This window comes from Elephas maximus, chromosome 21 (assembly GCF_024166365.1).
Source record: "Elephas maximus indicus isolate mEleMax1 chromosome 21, mEleMax1 primary haplotype, whole genome shotgun sequence".
In the NCBI taxonomy this organism is placed as follows: Eukaryota; Metazoa; Chordata; class Mammalia; order Proboscidea; family Elephantidae; genus Elephas; species Elephas maximus.
The window spans coordinates 41,821,321-41,839,171 of record NC_064839.1 but is presented as its reverse complement, the minus strand read 5'-3'; the positions used below and the strand labels follow the sequence as shown (position 1 = coordinate 41,839,171).

Below are 17,851 nucleotides of genomic sequence, written 5' to 3'. Positions count from 1 at the left end.
CCAGAGCCCATAAGAGGCTCAGGTAATCACCTTCATCTATTGCTGATTTTAACAAATTCTTCAGTGGTTTTTTTTTCAGGGTAAATACCAGGTTATGCTTTCTCTCAAATAGAAGAGTGCACCAGAAGTTAGCTTCTAATTACGTCACTCATGAGCTATTTGGTGAGCATTAATTATTCTCAGAGTACGGTTCAGCATATTTTAGGCCATAGTTTCCATCACATGGTCTGCAGGAGTAAAAATAAAGGCAAAACTCTTGTCCACCTTACTATTTATACCTGTTCCTTCCTTTTTGGAGAGCTGGCTGCTTCCTCAACAACATCTTAAAGTTCAGAAAGAAACTATGGATTCATAGGAGTAATTAGAAAATAAAGAGAGGTCCCACCTTCTTGGTGCATGTCTCTCAACAGCAAGTGAAGAAATCAACAACAGCCTATGCACTTCTCAAAAAGCAAGCCCTTCTATGAGGATCAGTCTACAAACTTTCATCAAAAGGACACTTTGATATAATAACAAACTCGCCTCGGCCAGAACAAAGAGGAAGGACCTGGAGTTTGTTCATTGCTTTTGAAATGTCAGATAGGGTACTAGTAGGCAAAGAATGTGGTCCATTCAACAAACTTAATCTTTAGGCAGAGGAGGAGTAGGCAGGGCCACCAAAAATGAGCAAGCACATGAGTCTAGCAGCTTATATATATTTACATGCACATATACATAGAATATACATGTATGTGTAGACATACAGACACACAGATAGATACAGAATCTTGTAATGTAAAAAATCTCTGTTGATTAATTGGGTCAACTGACATTGAAATTAAAGTCCATCTACTCCCTGAGCTGTCCTGGGTTTACAGAATTCTGTCCCATGACAGCTTTCACATTGACAGCACTGGCTGACTCAGTGGATGAACAGATTTGCTCCTGGTGAATCAGTTGTAAATGAAGGAAGAAGGTCTTTGTATACATCTGAGAGAGACTTTTAATTTTCTGTATTTATATTCAGTTCTCCCTGACTTTAATATTGGTGCTTAGGATTAATTTTTTTGTTAATATGTCTTGTCCAGCAGAATTACTGCAGTTATTATAATACTTTAAGATAGTGGTTAAGAGTCTGGCTGCTAACCAAAAGGTCAGCAGTTCAAATCCACCAGGCACTCCCTGGAAACCTTATGGGGCAGTTCTACTCTATCCAATAGGATCGCTATGAGTCGGAATTGACTCAATGGCAATGGGTTTTTGGTATGCTGCTGGTTTCTTTTCCATGCAGTAAGGGCCAACTTCGCTGGCAAATATATATACTTGTTCTTCTTAAAAGGATAAAACATAAGGAGCACTCTCTACCATGACTTGGTAATAAGAGATGCCATACTTTTAGACCTTGTTTACTTCAAGAAGAAAATACTCCCCAAATAACAAGGAATAAAATGAAAATTGGGAGAAATTTTTTCTATTGTATCTACAGATGATAATTATACTGTCAAAGTGATATTAACAAGAAATTACTAATGCAACTTTATATAAGGTCATTTAAATGACTTTTTGACACTTTAGGAACAATCAACTCCTAACATAGATAAACAAGAACTCTAATATATAAATATTCCTAATAGCTTAAAATTCTATAGATTCTTTAAGTTTATTAAGCATTTGGAAGAGCACTAAACTTGCTTTCTGAACAAATCAAGGCTCAAGGAATACAGAAAGAGGACTGGAATTTCAGATGTCAGTCAGAGCTAAGCAGACATGAATATTGTGCCTTTCTCAATTCCTCTCAGCAGCTTTACTAGAGATACATGACAAATGACATGGATTTACTGACTATCTGCATTGTATGCCTATTGTCGAACTTCAAGAACACAAAATAAACCATTATTAGACCAACTAATCATATCATTATAAACTCAACTGCAGGCAGCGCATTGCAAAGACAAGACTGCATCTGGGCGAGACTTCGCTCTGCTGTTCCTAGGGCAGGATGCTTGAAGTGATGTACTTTATATTGTAAGAGTGACCTCTAGTGCCTTCCTTTTTTGTTGAACTTCAGTAGTTGGATGATGAATTACTTTATTCTGGCTTTTCTACAAAACTTAGTGTGTGTGTGTGTGTGTTGGTTGGTGGTGGTGGTGGTGGTGGTGGTGGTAGTAGTTGTTCATTGCAAACAAATGCTACCATTGGAGGGTTCCATGATTTCCACTAGGTGAAAATATGCAAATCTTATTGACTCATGGGATGCGCATACACCCGAATTAAAATTTAATCTGAAACACAGTGCAGCATCTGGAGGGAAATTCTCTTCTTTCCACAGTAGCCCTGCAGTGTGAATGGACTCTGATTGACAAAGGTTAGTTCATTTGTAATGTTTTTCCCACATCAGAGCCTGAGTATAGGCAAGTGACTATACTCAGGCTCTGGTTTATTTGTGCCCCTCAAGTGCTGGGTGCACGTTTATTTGCGCCTCTCAAGTGAAAACCTGGTTATAAAGCAGCGACATAAATTCCTAAACAGGCCTACCTGTTCTTTCTCGAAGAACAAATGAGCTTTTCCTTTAAAACCGAAGAGATAAAAAGTTGCATATACAGAGCTTGTTAACCACTCATCAAGGGAAAATTCTCCTTTTTAGAGATTTTAATCTAAATAAAACTTTTTCTATCTCTAATAAAAAGTGGATGAAGAACTTTCTGCTCAATTATTTTGGATGATCCTTAAATGAGAAGTAAGGCTTGAATAAATATTTACGGAATCAACTAGACTCAGAATCAGAACGTTCAATGACAATTTTATAAAGTTTAAAATTCAGCCACGAAAGAAGACTACTTTTGCAAAATTACCTGAATGTTTGTTTCCCTTTCAACAAAATGTAGGATCAGGCCCCCTCTTTCAGGAGTGCTCAAGCCTTCTTCTCTTAACAGTGAGGCCATGGTTCTTAATACTGAGTTCGCTTCTACCAGTTCTGCTCCTGAATTCTGCAGTACATTTCGGTGATTAGCCTGGCGTCTTCATCTTAAAGATGTAGCCAGCTACTAGTCTGCCAAATTGCAAACTTCAAAAATCTGAGCTAATATATAATATAGCACAATGTAAAGTCTGCCCATTGTTCTCCTGTTAGACATAATTCCACTACAATTCAGTCATCTTAAAAAAGGAAGAAATGAAGACATTCGCAGGCTCCTCCCTGGTTAAGATGCTAATTCAGTGTTTTACTAGAACTTGAGCTTTCTGAATGAATATTCAAAGAAAAGAGGATGGAATTCTGCTAATATGCAAAAAGGGAAATGATACTTTGCTATATTTTGACCAGACCAAGAGGAAAGATAAGTGTTAACTCAGTCATATTTTCTGGATTGTTAAACGGTGCTTCATTTACAGCTATGTGCTCTGCAGCAAGTCCAGTTGCAAATAATAATCATTAAAACAACAGGATCAAAGTTTTGCAGAGAGCCCCCCTAGAGTTTTAAATCATTTGCTGTATACTTACAGGAATTCCCAGCCAGGACCGTGCTCCAATTTTGAGTAGATAACAGAAGTAGCATCTTGAGGACCACTCCCGTGACAGACCCCATGTTCACATTCGTTGGACTCCAAAAAGATTCTGAGTGGCTCTCCTCGCTCCAGTCCTGCTCTCAGACTCTCTCCCAGCTCTGTCCGGCTCTTCAGCACCTGTCTCTCTGTCACTATGTCTCTCCCTCTGTCCCTCTCTCTCCCTCTCTCTCTCTCACTCACACACACACACACACACTGTTCTGACTCCTCACTGAAAAGCACCCAGCATCTTTTCTAACAAGCATCCACACCACCGAGGCCACGCCCACTCCTCGCAGCAGCGGTCTGTGAAACTGGCAGCAGCATCCTCACCCCCCTCCCCCCTTTCAAATTCAAGGCAGCGCTCAGAGCTCCCACCGGTGATGAAAGCTAGACCTGGAGGCGCGGGAAGCGCCTCGCCTCATGGGCCTCCTCGGGGCACCCTCCCCTCTCCTCTAGCCTCCAATCATCCTTAACCCCTTTCTCTCTGCTAGAGGAGTGGGTGGGGGAAGGGGCAAGGCATGGGCGCCTCCCAATTCTCCAGAGGTCTTGCATTTTCAGTCAACATACTTAGCTAATTCCTGAATATCCAGGGGTGCATTCAGGTAAAATTGCGTTATGTTTCAAAACAAAAGCATAAAATAAGACAGAAATAACTAAGCAGCATTGGTAAACTGTAGCTAAAACTGTCCTCAGGGAGAATACTCACTGCTGTTGTTTTTCTCTGTTTATATAAAACCATCCTCTTCAGCTCTGGTGCCAGAGCTTTATTATGGAAATTCCTAACATGGGAACAGGCATTCCTGTTTGGCAGATATTTAGAATCATTTGATAATAGTCTGCAAGAAATTAACACTTCTTATTTTAGTACATCAGGAGTATAACTCTGCAAATTAAATGCACAGGATGGGTGTCTTTGGACAAATGCATCACATTGTAGTGTTCTACAATCAAATTACTTAATAAGAATCCCCAAAAGGCCCCAAATGAAAAACAATGTTAATACCGAAGAAAGAGAACACCACCCCCCCCCCCCCCACACACACACACACTCACACCAACCCTAAACAATGCAGAGACATAATTTAAATGGTCTGGTGAAGAAAGGAGTAAGCTTAAATTCTGAAGATCAATGTGACTTCAGAAAAATCACTCTACTAATGGCTATGGAGCTCTGGTGGTGCAGTAGTTAAGTGCTTGCCTGCTAACCAAAAGGTTGGCAGTTCAGACCCACCAGCAGCTCCACAGGAGAAAGATGTGGCAGTCAGCTTCCGTAAGAAATTGACTCAACAGCAATGGGTTTGTTTTAATGCAGCTGATCCGTGGATGGTACCGTTTCTCAAATATAATATTAAAATATTTAAATGATGGGGTAATATTACATAAATGGAAGTATATCACATGGTCTCACAGAGGATAAATAATCTCTTTAAACTAAATGTCAAGATTTCTAACTGATGATGTGCTAGATTTCATAAAAGTGGGAATCTTAGAGTTCTCAAGTACCTCCTTGTGATTACAAATTGGAAGAAACCTTTAGCACCAGCAGCCTTGCTATGGAATGCACGGCGGGGGGGGGGGGGCGGGGAGCAGATGACGGAAGCATCCTCCTGTATAACCATAAGAGCTAAATACATTTGTTTAGCTCTTGCCTGCAAATAAAGCAGAATAGATATTTTTGCTTTTCCTATTTTACAGATGAGAAAAGAAGAACAGGGAATTTAAATGATTTGATGAGGTCGTAGAGTTAACAAATAAAAGTGCTGAGAACTGAACTCTTGCTTTTCTGCTTTCTTTCCTAGGTCTTACTGCCCCTCAGATCGAAGTCCTCCCCATCCCTGGCCCCTGTCAATGGCAGTGAAAACTAACACCCTAGAAAAAAGCAGCGGTTGAAAAGGACATTGCTTGAGTGCCTACTCTGTGTTCCTAGACCTACATACCTGATTTTGTTATCTGCAAACGTAAGTCAAGCAAACCAAAAGCAAAACCAAACTGTTGCCATCGATTCTGACTGATAGCGACCCTACAGGACAAAGTAAAACTGCCCTGTAGGGTTTCCAAGGAACAGCTGGTGGATTTGAACAACCAACCTTTTGGTTAGTAGCCAAGCTCTTAACCCTTGTGCCACCAGGGCTCCAGTTTAAGCAAAAGCAGATATAAATTGACAATTTATGTTAAGTAAGGAGAATTGATGCCTTTGAATTATGGTGTTGGTGAAGAATACTGAATGTAACATGGACTTCCAGAAGAACCAACAAATCCATCTTGGAAGAAGTACAGCTAGAATGATCCTTAGTAGGGAGGATGGCAAGACTTAGTCTCATGTACTCTGGATGTGTTATCAGGAGGGACCAGGTCCTGCAGAAGGACATCATGCTTGGTACTGTAGAGAGTTCAGCAATAGAGAGGAAGACCCTCAAGAAGATGGATTGACATAGTGGCTGCAACTATGGGCTCAAGCATAACAACAATTATGAGGACGGCGCAGGACTGGGCAGTGTTTCCTTCTGTTATATATAGGGTCACTATGAGTCAGAACTGACTCGACAACAACAACAAACTGTTGAAGGGGATTAAATTTTATTGAACACATACTACATGCCACCTGTCACCTAATTAAGTTTTTAAAGCAATCCCTTGAGGAAAATATCATTGTGCCTATTTAACAGGTGAAGAGACAGGACCTCAGTGAAGTTAAACCTCACATCCAAAGTGCTACAGTGAGTAATAGACAGGGCTGGGCTTGGCCTCGTGGTCTGCAAAGCTCTAAGACCGTTACCATTAATGACTCCACACCAATGAAGGGCCTTGAGCTCCCTGGAAATGTTGTTTTCAATAGTTTGGCTAAATTAGTAAAGAATGTCTGCCTTAAGCATTGCGCCCTTTTAAGATACGTCTATACGGGATCAAACTGACAACAGCAACTCAAAAATTAGATAGGAAACTTAGGTGGCAATGAGTTTATGTTAATAGCGGAAAAACAACTCAGAAAAGGAGGGTGAGAATGGTGGCACAACTTGAAGAATGTAATCAATGTCACTGAATTGCGCATGTAGAAACTCTTGAATTGGTGTATATTCTCCTGCATTTTCAACAACAAAAATAATTTTTTCTTATTAAAACTCTGTATTTCATTGATTCCATAACACATTGATCCCACAGTATATTCAATATTCTTCACCAACACCACAGTTCAAATGCATCAATTCTTCTTTGCTCTTCCTTTTCCATTGTTCAGATTTCACATGCATAGGAGGTGATTAAAAATACCATCATACAATCCCACTCCTTGGAATGTGTCCTAGAGAAGCAAGACCTTAACAAGAACAGATGTATGTGCACCCGTGTTCACTGCAGCACTGTTTACAATGGCAAAAAGATGGAGGCAACCAAGGTGCCCATCAATGGATGAATGGATAAATAAATTATGGTATATTCACATAATGGAGTGCTTCGCAGTGAATGAGAACAATGACAAATCTGTGAAACATCTCATAGCATGGAGGAGTCTGGAGGGCACTGTGCTGAGTGAAATTGGTCAGTTGCAAAGGGACAAATATTGTATGAGACCACTATTATAAGAACTCAGGAAATAGTTTAAACACAGAAGAAAATATTCTTTGATGGTTACAAGAATGGGGAGGGAGGGTGGGAGGGAAGAAGGGTATTCACTAATTAGATAGTAGACAAGAACTATCTTAGGTGAAGGGAAAGACAATACCCAATACAAGAGAGGTCAGCACAACTGGACTAAACCAAAAGCAAAGAAGTTTCCTGAATACAACAAAACACTTTGAAGGCCAGAGTAGCAGGGATGGGGGTCTGGAGACCATGGTTTCAGGGGAAATCTAGGTCAACTGGCATAACAAAATGTATTAAGAAAACATTCTGCATCCTACTTTAGTAAGGGGTGTCTAGGGTCTTAAAAACTAGCAAGTGGCTATCTAAGATGCATCAATTGGTTTCAACCCACCTGGAGCAAAGGAGAATGAAGAAGACCAAAGACACGAGGTAAATATGAGCCCAAGAGACAGAAAGGGTCACATAAATCAGAGACTACATCAGCCTGAGACCAGAAGAACTAGATGGTGCCCAGCTACAACTGATAACTGCCCTGACAGGGAACACAACATAGAACCCCCAAGGGAGCAGGAGAGCAGTGGGATGCAGACCTCAAATTCTCATAAAAAGACCAGACTTGACGGTCTGAGGCTAGAGGGATCCCAGAGGCCATGGTCCCCATACCTTCTGTTAGCCCAGACCTGGAACCATTCCTGAAGCCAGCTCTTCAGACAGGGATTGGACTGGACTATCAAACAGAAAATGGTACTCGTGAGAAGTGAGCTTCTTGGCTCAAGTAGACACATAAGACTATGTGGGCAGCTCTCATCTGGAGGTGAGGTAAGGCAGAGGGGGACAGGAGCTGGCTGAATGGACACGGAGAATACAGGGTGGAGAGGTGCTGTCTCATTACAAGGAGAACAGCTAGGAGTACATAACAAGGTGTATGTCAAGTTTTTGTATGAGAGACTGACTTGATTGGTAAACTTTCACTTAAAGCACAATAAAGAAAAATACCATCGCTTTGGTCAGGTGCACCTTAGTCATCAAAATAACATCTTTGCATTTTAAGATTTTAAAGAGGTCTTTTGCCTAAGATTTGCCCAGTGCCATATATCATTTGATTTTCTGGCTGCTGCTATGTCTCTACTCATCTTATATAAGGACACCGATAATATTGGATTAGGATCCACCCTATTCCAGTATGACCTCATGTTAGCTTAACTGATAATATCTTCAAAGACTCTATTTCCAAACAAAGTCACATTCTTAGGTACTGGGGGTTAGGACTTGAATGTATCTTTTTTGGCAACACAATTAAATCCATAACAGCAGACCATCCTGGAGTCTGGCAGCCCAGGTTTAGTTTCTGAGTTTCTGCTCCAGCTCCACCATTTATCATCGCACCCTGATCCTTGGTTTCCTCATCTGTACACTGAGGATAAGTACAGCACCCACCCCATGCCAGGCAAAGTCTATAAGGTAAACACTCCCAGGAGGCACAGGATCAATGTTGTTGTAGTAACTATATCACTACAGCTTACTTCACACAGATAAGAAACACAGCGAGCAGAGGAATTGTGACTTGCCATAGGGCCATGACTGACCCACCGATGGTAGAAAAGTGTTGGGCGCCAAAACCAATTGACTTGTGGTTCATTTCTCCACACATGGTGAAGTATGGAGTGGTGCTTAACATCAGAAAAACAAGTCTGATGGCAAAGATCAGAAAAGTATGGAGACCTTATTTTGCACATTTCTGTGTTGCTGACTCGGATGCCACCAATCACTTTTCCCTGTGTGTGGATTTGTGGTTGTATTTTCCACTGATTTAGAAAAAAAAATTTAAAACCTCCTGGTGCTTGGGGTTTGACATATACATATTATGTATCAAACCCTGCCAGAAAGGCATTTTAAATCAATTCAAAAGGCAGAAATTTGTAAAAATCAGACTTTCCAGAGAAAGTCTTGCCAGAGAACAGTGTGCCCCACCACCATGCTACATGGAGGCTCCATGTACGTTAGAAGAGAAAGGGACCATCAGGCCACAGTGGAACAAAACCAAACAATAGTTAAGCTTAACTAGTAAAAAAAATGTCTGCCATGAGCATTATGCTCTTTTAAGAAGTGCATGGGCTCAAACTCACAACAGCAACTGGAAATATTAGATAGGAAACTTACGGAGCAGTGAGTTTATGTTAATGAGGGGAACAACTCAGAAAAGGGGGGTGAGAATGGGTACACAACTTGAAGAATGTAATCAATGTCACTGAATGGTACATGTAGAAACTGTTGAAGTGGTGTATGTTTTGCTGTGTATGTTCTCCAAAGCAACAAATCAAATTTAAAAAAGAAAGATTGGAAAGAGGTTAACATCTATCTCCTCTGTTTCCTTCAGGATGTTATCAGTTATTTTACCTACATTTCTACAATAGCACCTTTTCAAATTCCAATAATCATTTCATTATTTTCACACTAAAGTTTGATTTGTCTTTTTATCTTCAAAATAAAAATTGGTATTTTTAAAATTAAACTATAGCGGGAGAAGCCCTGGTGGTACAGTGGTTAAAGTGCTCGGCTACTAACCAAAAGGCCTGTGGTTGGAACCCACCAGTCGCTCCGAGGGAGAAAGACATGGCAGTCTACTCTGGTAAAGCTCACAGCCCTGGAAACCCTGTGGCGCAGTTCTCCTCTGTTCTATAGGGTCGCTATGCGTCAGAAGGTACTCCGTGGCACTGGGTCTGGTGGGTCTGGTTTGGCTGGGTATCACAGTCCATTCCGATGCTGCCCAGTGCCTTAGGCCTGTGGGACAGAGAGTTTATCTCTAAACTGCTTCCTTTTCTCAGTCCTAGAAGTTTATCCACTAGAGAAATATTTCTAAAGAATGAAAGCCCAGAATGTGCTGCTGCTTTTTTTTAACTGATCATCCTGATTTTCCTACCAATTTTTTTCTTCAGCTTTTCAGTTTTCCTGTGTATATGGCCTCCAAGCCTGATTTCTGGCCCTTCTGGAGGTTCTACAAGCTACCTAAGGAGCCTTGGTGGCACACTGGTAAAGTGCTCTGCTGCTAACCAAGAGGTCTCTGGTTGGAACCCACCAGCCGCTCTTCGGGAGAAAGATGGGCAGTCTGCTTCGGTAATGATTACGGTTGTACTCTGTCCTGTAGGGTCGCTATGAGTCGGAATCAACTTCACGGCAATGGGTAAACTATAGCAGAAGCAACACCTTTTTTTTTTTCTCCAAAAGCTCTTTCCCAAATACATTTACACTGATTTTAAGCAAGGTTTTCTATGCTATAAAAAAAAAAAAAAAAAATGCTATAGCCAGTAAAATACAAAAATAGTCATAGACAATGTTGTCATTCTTGAATTTGAGCCCTTGTGGGGTTAATATCTAAATAATGGTATTTAGTGTTATTTTGTATCACTATTTTTGGTTAAGGGCCTTGACATTCTGTAATAGAAAATTGTTTTCCATAAGCGAATTTTATAGTGCCCTAAGTGCTACTGTTTTATCAGTATTGTTACAAATAGCGTAAGTGATGACTTTGATAATAACACATATACTAAAGCTCTAGCAATCTCTCTGTTAACATCTCACCTGGCACAAACCTTCCATAATACAGATTGGCTAATAAAGATAAAAATGATAAGCAACATGCGATGTTCTCTTCAGGAAAACAGTAATCACAAAGATATGCCCATTTCTTATGTTGCCCTGCAGCTTTACTTTCTTGTCTTTCCTTAATGCTGTTAAAGCAACTTTGGAATTCATGTTTACCTTTAAAAAATTATACATTATATATGTGTCTATCTATAAGTAGATAATATGTATAATACCTTATGCATAGACATATGCATAAGGAGGGACCAGTCCCTGGAGAAGGACATCATGCTTGGTAAAGTGAGGACCAGCAAAACAGAGGAAGACCCTCAATGAGATGAACTGACACAGTGACTGCAACAATGGGCTCAAGCATAACAAAGGTTGTAAGGATGGCACAGGATCGGGCAGGTTTCATTCTGTTGTACACGGACTGCTGAGTTAGAGGCAACTTGACAGCACCTAACAACAATAACATATTATATACCTTATGCATAAACCAAACCAAACCAAATTCTGATTTGTAGCAACCCTATAGGACAGAGTAGAACTGCCCCATAGGGTTTGCAAGGAGTGGCCAGTGAATGTGAACTGCTAACCTTTTGGTTAGCAGCCAGGCTCTTAACCACTATGCTACCAGGGCTCCTATGTATATATATATATGCATATATACATACTTTGCATAATTCAACAAAATTTAAAAGGAAATATAGTTTTTAATAACACGTATTCAGGATTTTAGACGTAATTCTGATAAAAATGTCATGTATTATAGGGTGAGTGTGGTGTCTTTAAAGACTTTTTTTTTTATTTAACTTTTCACTTTAGAACTAAAGTTTTAGATTTGCAGAAAAATTACCTTGTTGGGTGCTGGATATCTTTGTATTTCCATAAGCATTCAAGCATTGTTCTAGAATGCAGTTATTTTGAAAATGTCCGATTCTGTTGGGTTATGCTTTTGCGACTTTTTTTTTCTTTGTTAAATCTGGAGTAGCCCCATTCAATGGCAAATCATTCCCCATTAATGAGGCAAGGGAGTCCTGGGGGTGCAGTGGTTAAGCATTCGGCTACTAAACAAAATGTTGGCAGTTTGAATCCACTGGCTGCTCCTTGGAAACACTATGGGGCAGTTCTACTCTGTCCTATAGGGTCACTATGAGTTGGAATTGACTTGACGGCATCGGAGTTTGGTTTTTTTTTTTGGAATGAGGCAACACATTTCTGGATATTCTACTCAATGGCCTGTGAATTATGAGTTTTTTCTTGTTCGGCTGGTGGGAATAGGCAGCATTCCTGGTCCTATGAGAGTGCCAGAATTTCTTCCCTCTCATAATTGAATAGTTAGTCTTGAATAGTTTCCTCACACACATGTGCTGATTAGTACTGTTGCATACTGAAGAGGAAGCCCCCTCCACACACCTACACAGATCTCTGAGGTTCTCTTTCTACGAAGCACCGCCCTCTGGGGTACTCTCTCTTGCCTCTGTCTCTCCAAACTCACAGCTCCATCTCCTCAACTCAGGGAATCTTCAAGACTCTGCCTGGGTTTTCCCTTCCTGTACCACAGCCTGGAAACTTTCTCAAGGCCATAAGGTGAGACAATCTTAGGGCTCGTGTTGTTTGTTTCTCATATTTCAGAGATTATTGTCCTTTGTCACCTGATATCCAATATCTTAAAACCCTCTGTGTTATATATTTTGTGTGTTTATTTTGCCTGTTTCAACTAAGAGGATAAATCTGATACATGTTACTCCATGTTGGGTGGAAGAATAAAAAATGGTGGTGTTATATACTTCTGTTATCTGTGAGATGAACAAGCGATTCTATAAAAAAAAAAAAAAAAATTTTAAACTATGTCCCTGAGCAAAAGTTAACCATGAGGAATTGAGAAGATTAAAAGAGGAAAAACGGTTTGGGGGCTTTTTTTTTTTTTTTTAAGGCTCTTTTCTAAACAATTTGCTTGATTGTTTCTTTAAGGTGAATACTAGGTAGATGCTTTCATCTCTAATTTAATCATATTATAAGGCTTTTTAACGCTAATATTCACTGACATATATGTTTCCTTGTATGATCTCTCTTTACTTAGATGTTTTGATAGTGAAAGACAAGTCTGATTCTGTATCAGAATTAACTTCACGCGTAAGAACAATGGGCACGCAAAATTAGGGTGAGATTTCAGGAGCTAAAAAGAAAATCTTTAACTCCATCAAATTGCTTTAAGTATATTTAGCATAGCATAAGATTCCTTAAACAGAAATCAAATTAAAATTCAAAAGCACTAAAAAGGTACAACTGCCTTAGATTCGGCCTCAACTGAACCTCATGAATTTCAGCATTTTTCCTAGGACGTGACCATGATTTGGGGAAAGGCAATGAGCACCTGATTCAAGAGGGTTGGACAGAATAAAGAATAAATAACAGAGAGTGGAGTGCAGTGGGGAAAAGAGATGAAGAAAGGGATACTTAGGATGTCAAAGATGGATTTTCCTCCTGTACAGTTTAGTCTTTGTGAATCAGGTGACTACAGCATTCAGAGTTTCACTTCCCTGATAGAAAAAGCTTACCCAGGAAGAATGCATAGTATTAGAAAATGTCATGCTTAGATTTGTGATGTCTTTATACTGAGCTGATTTAAACATACAGGCACACAGTTACTACAAAACACAAAGAATTCTGTAGATAAGGACTTTGAAAAAAATTCTTTTTTATTTACCAGCATTTATGTTTTAAAACTCTAGGCTGCTTCATGGAAAGTTTTTATTTCTCAGAATAATGAAGCAGAAACAATTTTGGCCTCGGGCAGGTCCAAGGAAATCAAATCCACCCACCACCTAGATCTTCAGATCCACAACACACAGCAGGTTTCATGCCTGGAAGCCTCAAAGTATGCCTTAAGGGAGCAATTGTCCAACTCTCAGGTAGAAAACTATTGTTATAGAAGACTGAGGATAAAAAAATAGCTGGGGTTAATCTCCTACAAGTAAATCTGGTCATTACTTTTGCAAACACGGTAAGAGTGCCATCTTTACAGTAGCAGGAAAAGTGCTGTTTTCTTAAAGAAACTAGCTCCCTTTCTGTGTGCTATGTGCTGTGTGAGCAGTCCTGGGCTGTCAGCACTATGAAGTGGATGGATACACAAAGTCATTTTATCTAGATCTGCTGTCCAATATAGTAGCCACTAGCCATATTAAATTTTAACTCAGTTGCTCAGTCACACTAGTCCCATTTCAAGTACTCAATAGCTACATGTAGCCAGTGGCTACCATATCAGGCAATGCAAATACAGAACATTTTCATCAAAGCCCAAAACTCTAATGGACGGTGTGGCTCTAGTCGGTTGCAAAGATTTTAGAATACAGCAAGGCTTCAGTATCTAATTTTTCCATAAAAAGCATTTAAAAAACAAATTGATTTCTAATCTTACTGAAAATATACACATTAAGATTTCAGATTATAAAGTATCAAAAGAGGAAAAAAAATGTCTCTGTGCTTTTTACAAATACAAAGTGAACTCAGCCGACCAAAATAAGCACCTAAATCACTCACAGATAATACTGCAGTGGCGCCTACTGAATACTCCTCCCAAGGTGATAAATAAAAGAGAAGGATTACATGCAGGGTAGCTTCTTAGAGCAGTCTTCTAATAGAAACTAGTGGGCACAGTTTGGTTCAAATTTTAAAATAGGGTGGCTTGGATGTGAGAAATAAAAGAAAAAAAAAACAACACTAATGAAACAAGGCCTAATAATAGGATAAAACTGATTGTAGTTAAGACTTAGAGAGCACTGTGGCCCAGAGGAATAAAATGATGAAGGGAATGAGACCAAGAGCCAGAACTTTACATTTCCACTCCTTTTCACCCACTACAGCCAGTCACCAAATCTCTCTAAACCTTGGTATCTATGGTTGCTTTCCAGGTTGGTTGTGAATATTATATGAGAATAATTAATGTAAGGTATCTATCTACTTCAGTTCCTGTAACACAGTAAAGTTTCAATAAATGATTCCTATCTTTATTAATATAAAAATAAACCCAAGGAATTATTAAACACTTTCAAAAGCAACCTAATAATCATAATTATAAATGTTTTGATGTCACTAAGTATTTAGTCCAAACCTAACGTTCCATATACTTAGCCTTAGATTTTAAAACTCAGGTATGATATTTACCAGAGAACAGGGTGGCTCAATGTTAGTTTGACCCCTCTGAGATATTTACCTGTTGTATTCTAGGATGCTATTACCCGAGATCAATTTTCATATGAAAAAAAATTTTTTAGATCATTGAAGTTCACTATATTCATGCTCTCTTAATTACAAACAAACAAAAAACAATGTGAGTCTTTTGAAGTTACTAAGTTCTTGTGAAATCTTTTTACTCCACTGAATGCCCAGGTTGAATTAAGAAATTTTCGTGCATAAAGACCTCCATTTAAATATTACTGAATACAGATTGTCAGGTTAGGATTATTATGTTATTTTATTTTATGTGGCTATGCTTTTTATCAACTTCATTTCTTAGAACAAGAAGTAAAAGACAAACATGGATGAATCCGGAAGGCATTATGCTGAGTGAAATTCGTCAGTCACAAAAGGACAAATATTATATGAGACCACTATTATAAGAACTCAGGAAAAGGTTTAAACACAGAAGAAAACATTCCTTGGTGGTTTATGAGCATGGAAGGGAGGGAGAGGGCAGATAGTAGACAAGAATTATCTTAGGTGAAGGGAAAGACAACAAACAATACAGGGGAAGTCAGCACAACTGGACTAACCTAAAAGCTAAGAAGTTTCCTGAACACAACCAAACACCTCGACGGACACAGTAGCAGGGGCAGGGGTCTGGGGACCATGGTCTCAGGGGATACCGAGGTCAAATGGCATAACAAAGTTTATTAAGAAAGAGTTCTGCATCCCACTTTGGTGAGTGGCATCTGGAATCTTAAAAGCTTGTGAGTATTCATCTAAGGTTTATCAATTGCTCCCAACCTACCTGGAGCAAAGGATAATGAAAAACACCAAAGACACAAGAAAATATTAGCCCAAGAGACAAAAGGGCCACATAAACCAGAAACTCCATCAGTCTGAGACCAGAAGAACTAGATGGTGCCTGGCTACCGCCAATGACCGCCCTGAGAGGGAACACAACAGAGCGTCCCTGATGGAGCAGGAGAAAAGCGTGGTACAGAACTAAAATTCAGGTAGAAAGACCAGACTTAATGGTATGACTGAGACTGGAGGAATCCTCGAAGACATGGCCCCTGGACTCTCTGTTAACCCAGAACTAAAATCATTCCTGAAGCCAGCTCTTCAGACATAGACTGGACTATAAAACATGAAATAATACTTATGAAGAGTGTGCTTCTCAGTTCAAGCAGATACATGAGACTAAATGGGCGGCTCCTGTCCAGAGGCAGGATGAGAAGGCAGAAAGGGACAGGGGTTGGCTGGATGGACACGGGAAACCTGGGGTGGAAGGGGGAGTGTGCTGTCACATTATAGGGATTGCAACTAGGGTCACATAAAAATATGTGTACAAATTTTTGTATGAGAAATTAACATGAGCCATAAACTTTCACCTAAAGCACAATAAAACAATAAGGAGACAGTTAAATATATATATACATACACATATATATGTATATAACTACCTGTATAGTTATATATTTAACAGTATTTCAATGACATCAAAGCTTGGGTGTGTAATTTCATAGGTACCTTCTCTTCACTTGTCTTATTTTTAAGAAAATTTTAGGGCCACAGGATTCCCCTCAGAAGAAGAAATATATAAATGATGAAGTTGCAACTTCTTAAATAAATTGTACCTTTAACCAATGGCCCTGCTAATTAAACTCATACAGAGAAATTTTAAGAAACCCATGGATTCTCTTAAAATATCTCACAGCATCATATATCGTCAAATTTACTGGCCTGATTATTAAATTGTCATTTCTTTCTTGCCAATATGAGCCCTTATTAAGAGGAGTATTTTGATCACTCACAAAAATCTACCCATTCCCCCTGCCCCTCAGAAACTGAGGTTTACGCCAATAGCAAAGATCTAATCACCAATGGAACAGTGTCCCAAAAAACATAAGACTGACTGTAAAAATATTTCAGACTTTTTAACTACCAATTGTTTATAATTTTATAGGGGAAAAGACATTATGTTAAAAAACAAAAATAATAATTATGAAAATACTGCAACTCTTTGCAAATTATTAAAATACAACAAAACTGAAGCAAGTTTTGTGTTTCACTCAACCCTTGCTATGCAGCAATCACCCCGAAACTTGGTGAATGAAAATGACGATTTATTATTTCTTATATTTCTGACAGTTACCTGGGCTAGAAGATACAAGATAGGCTCTCTTATGTTTGGCAGTGGGTCCTGGGTGCCAGATGGACCCTCTCAGTTCTCCTCCACACGGCTCGGCTGGCTTCCTTACATGGAGGTCTCAGGGCACCCTCAGGATGGGGATGTATACTGCAAGGCATCTTGAGGTCTAGGCTCTGGAGGTCACCAAATGTCACTTCCACCACATTCTACTTGTCAAAACAAGTCATGAGTCCAGCCCAGATTTACAGTAATGGAGAAATCAATTCAACTTCACTACAGGAGTGCAAAGAGAGTTATGTACTGGGATGAGAAGAATTTGTAGTGATTAAAACAATCGAAATCATGCTGAGTCTTTTTTTCTTTACCTTTGCATTATTTTTCTGGCAAAACCGTATGACAGCATGATAAGACATTGCTCTCATCTGTCTGGCTTTAACAATACCAATACAAAGGGTGAATTTTGCAAAAGTATCTAATTTTTCTAAGGGTTCTTTCTTAAGCTTCTGATAGTCAAATAATTGTCTTTTGAAGTTGGGAATAAACTTGCTTTTAATTTGCTTTGTATATTTAATGTTGATAACATACTCAATAATAAACTAACCTACAAATGACTCAACACAGTAAGGCGGTCTATGCTAGTGTTAAGCAGGATTGACAGCTGAAGGGCCTGATTTTATGAGTAACCAATTCATTAATGACTGTTTGAGTCTTCTGTCCTTATGCATTTAATTAAAACCAAAAACCCAAACCCAGTGCCATCGAGTCGATTCCAACTCATAGCGACCCTATAGGACAGAGTAGAACTGCCCCACAGTTTCCAAG

The 17,851-nt window shown here is 39.4% G+C and overlaps 1 protein-coding gene across 6 annotated transcripts in view; it reads right to left on the bottom strand.

Annotated features, from left to right (window-relative positions):
* The window catches only part of CNTNAP4 (contactin associated protein family member 4), a 385,387-nt gene extending 381,824 nt beyond the window's left edge, over positions 1-3,563 (bottom strand). For all 6 annotated transcript variants that reach the window (XM_049864933.1, XM_049864936.1, XM_049864939.1 and 3 more), the window contains exon 1: positions 3,479-3,563. In XM_049864933.1, the coding sequence (XP_049720890.1) occupies positions 3,479-3,563 (85 nt within the window). The remainder of the gene's footprint in view (positions 1-3,478) is intronic.
* Positions 3,564-17,851: the final 14,288 nt, after the last annotated feature.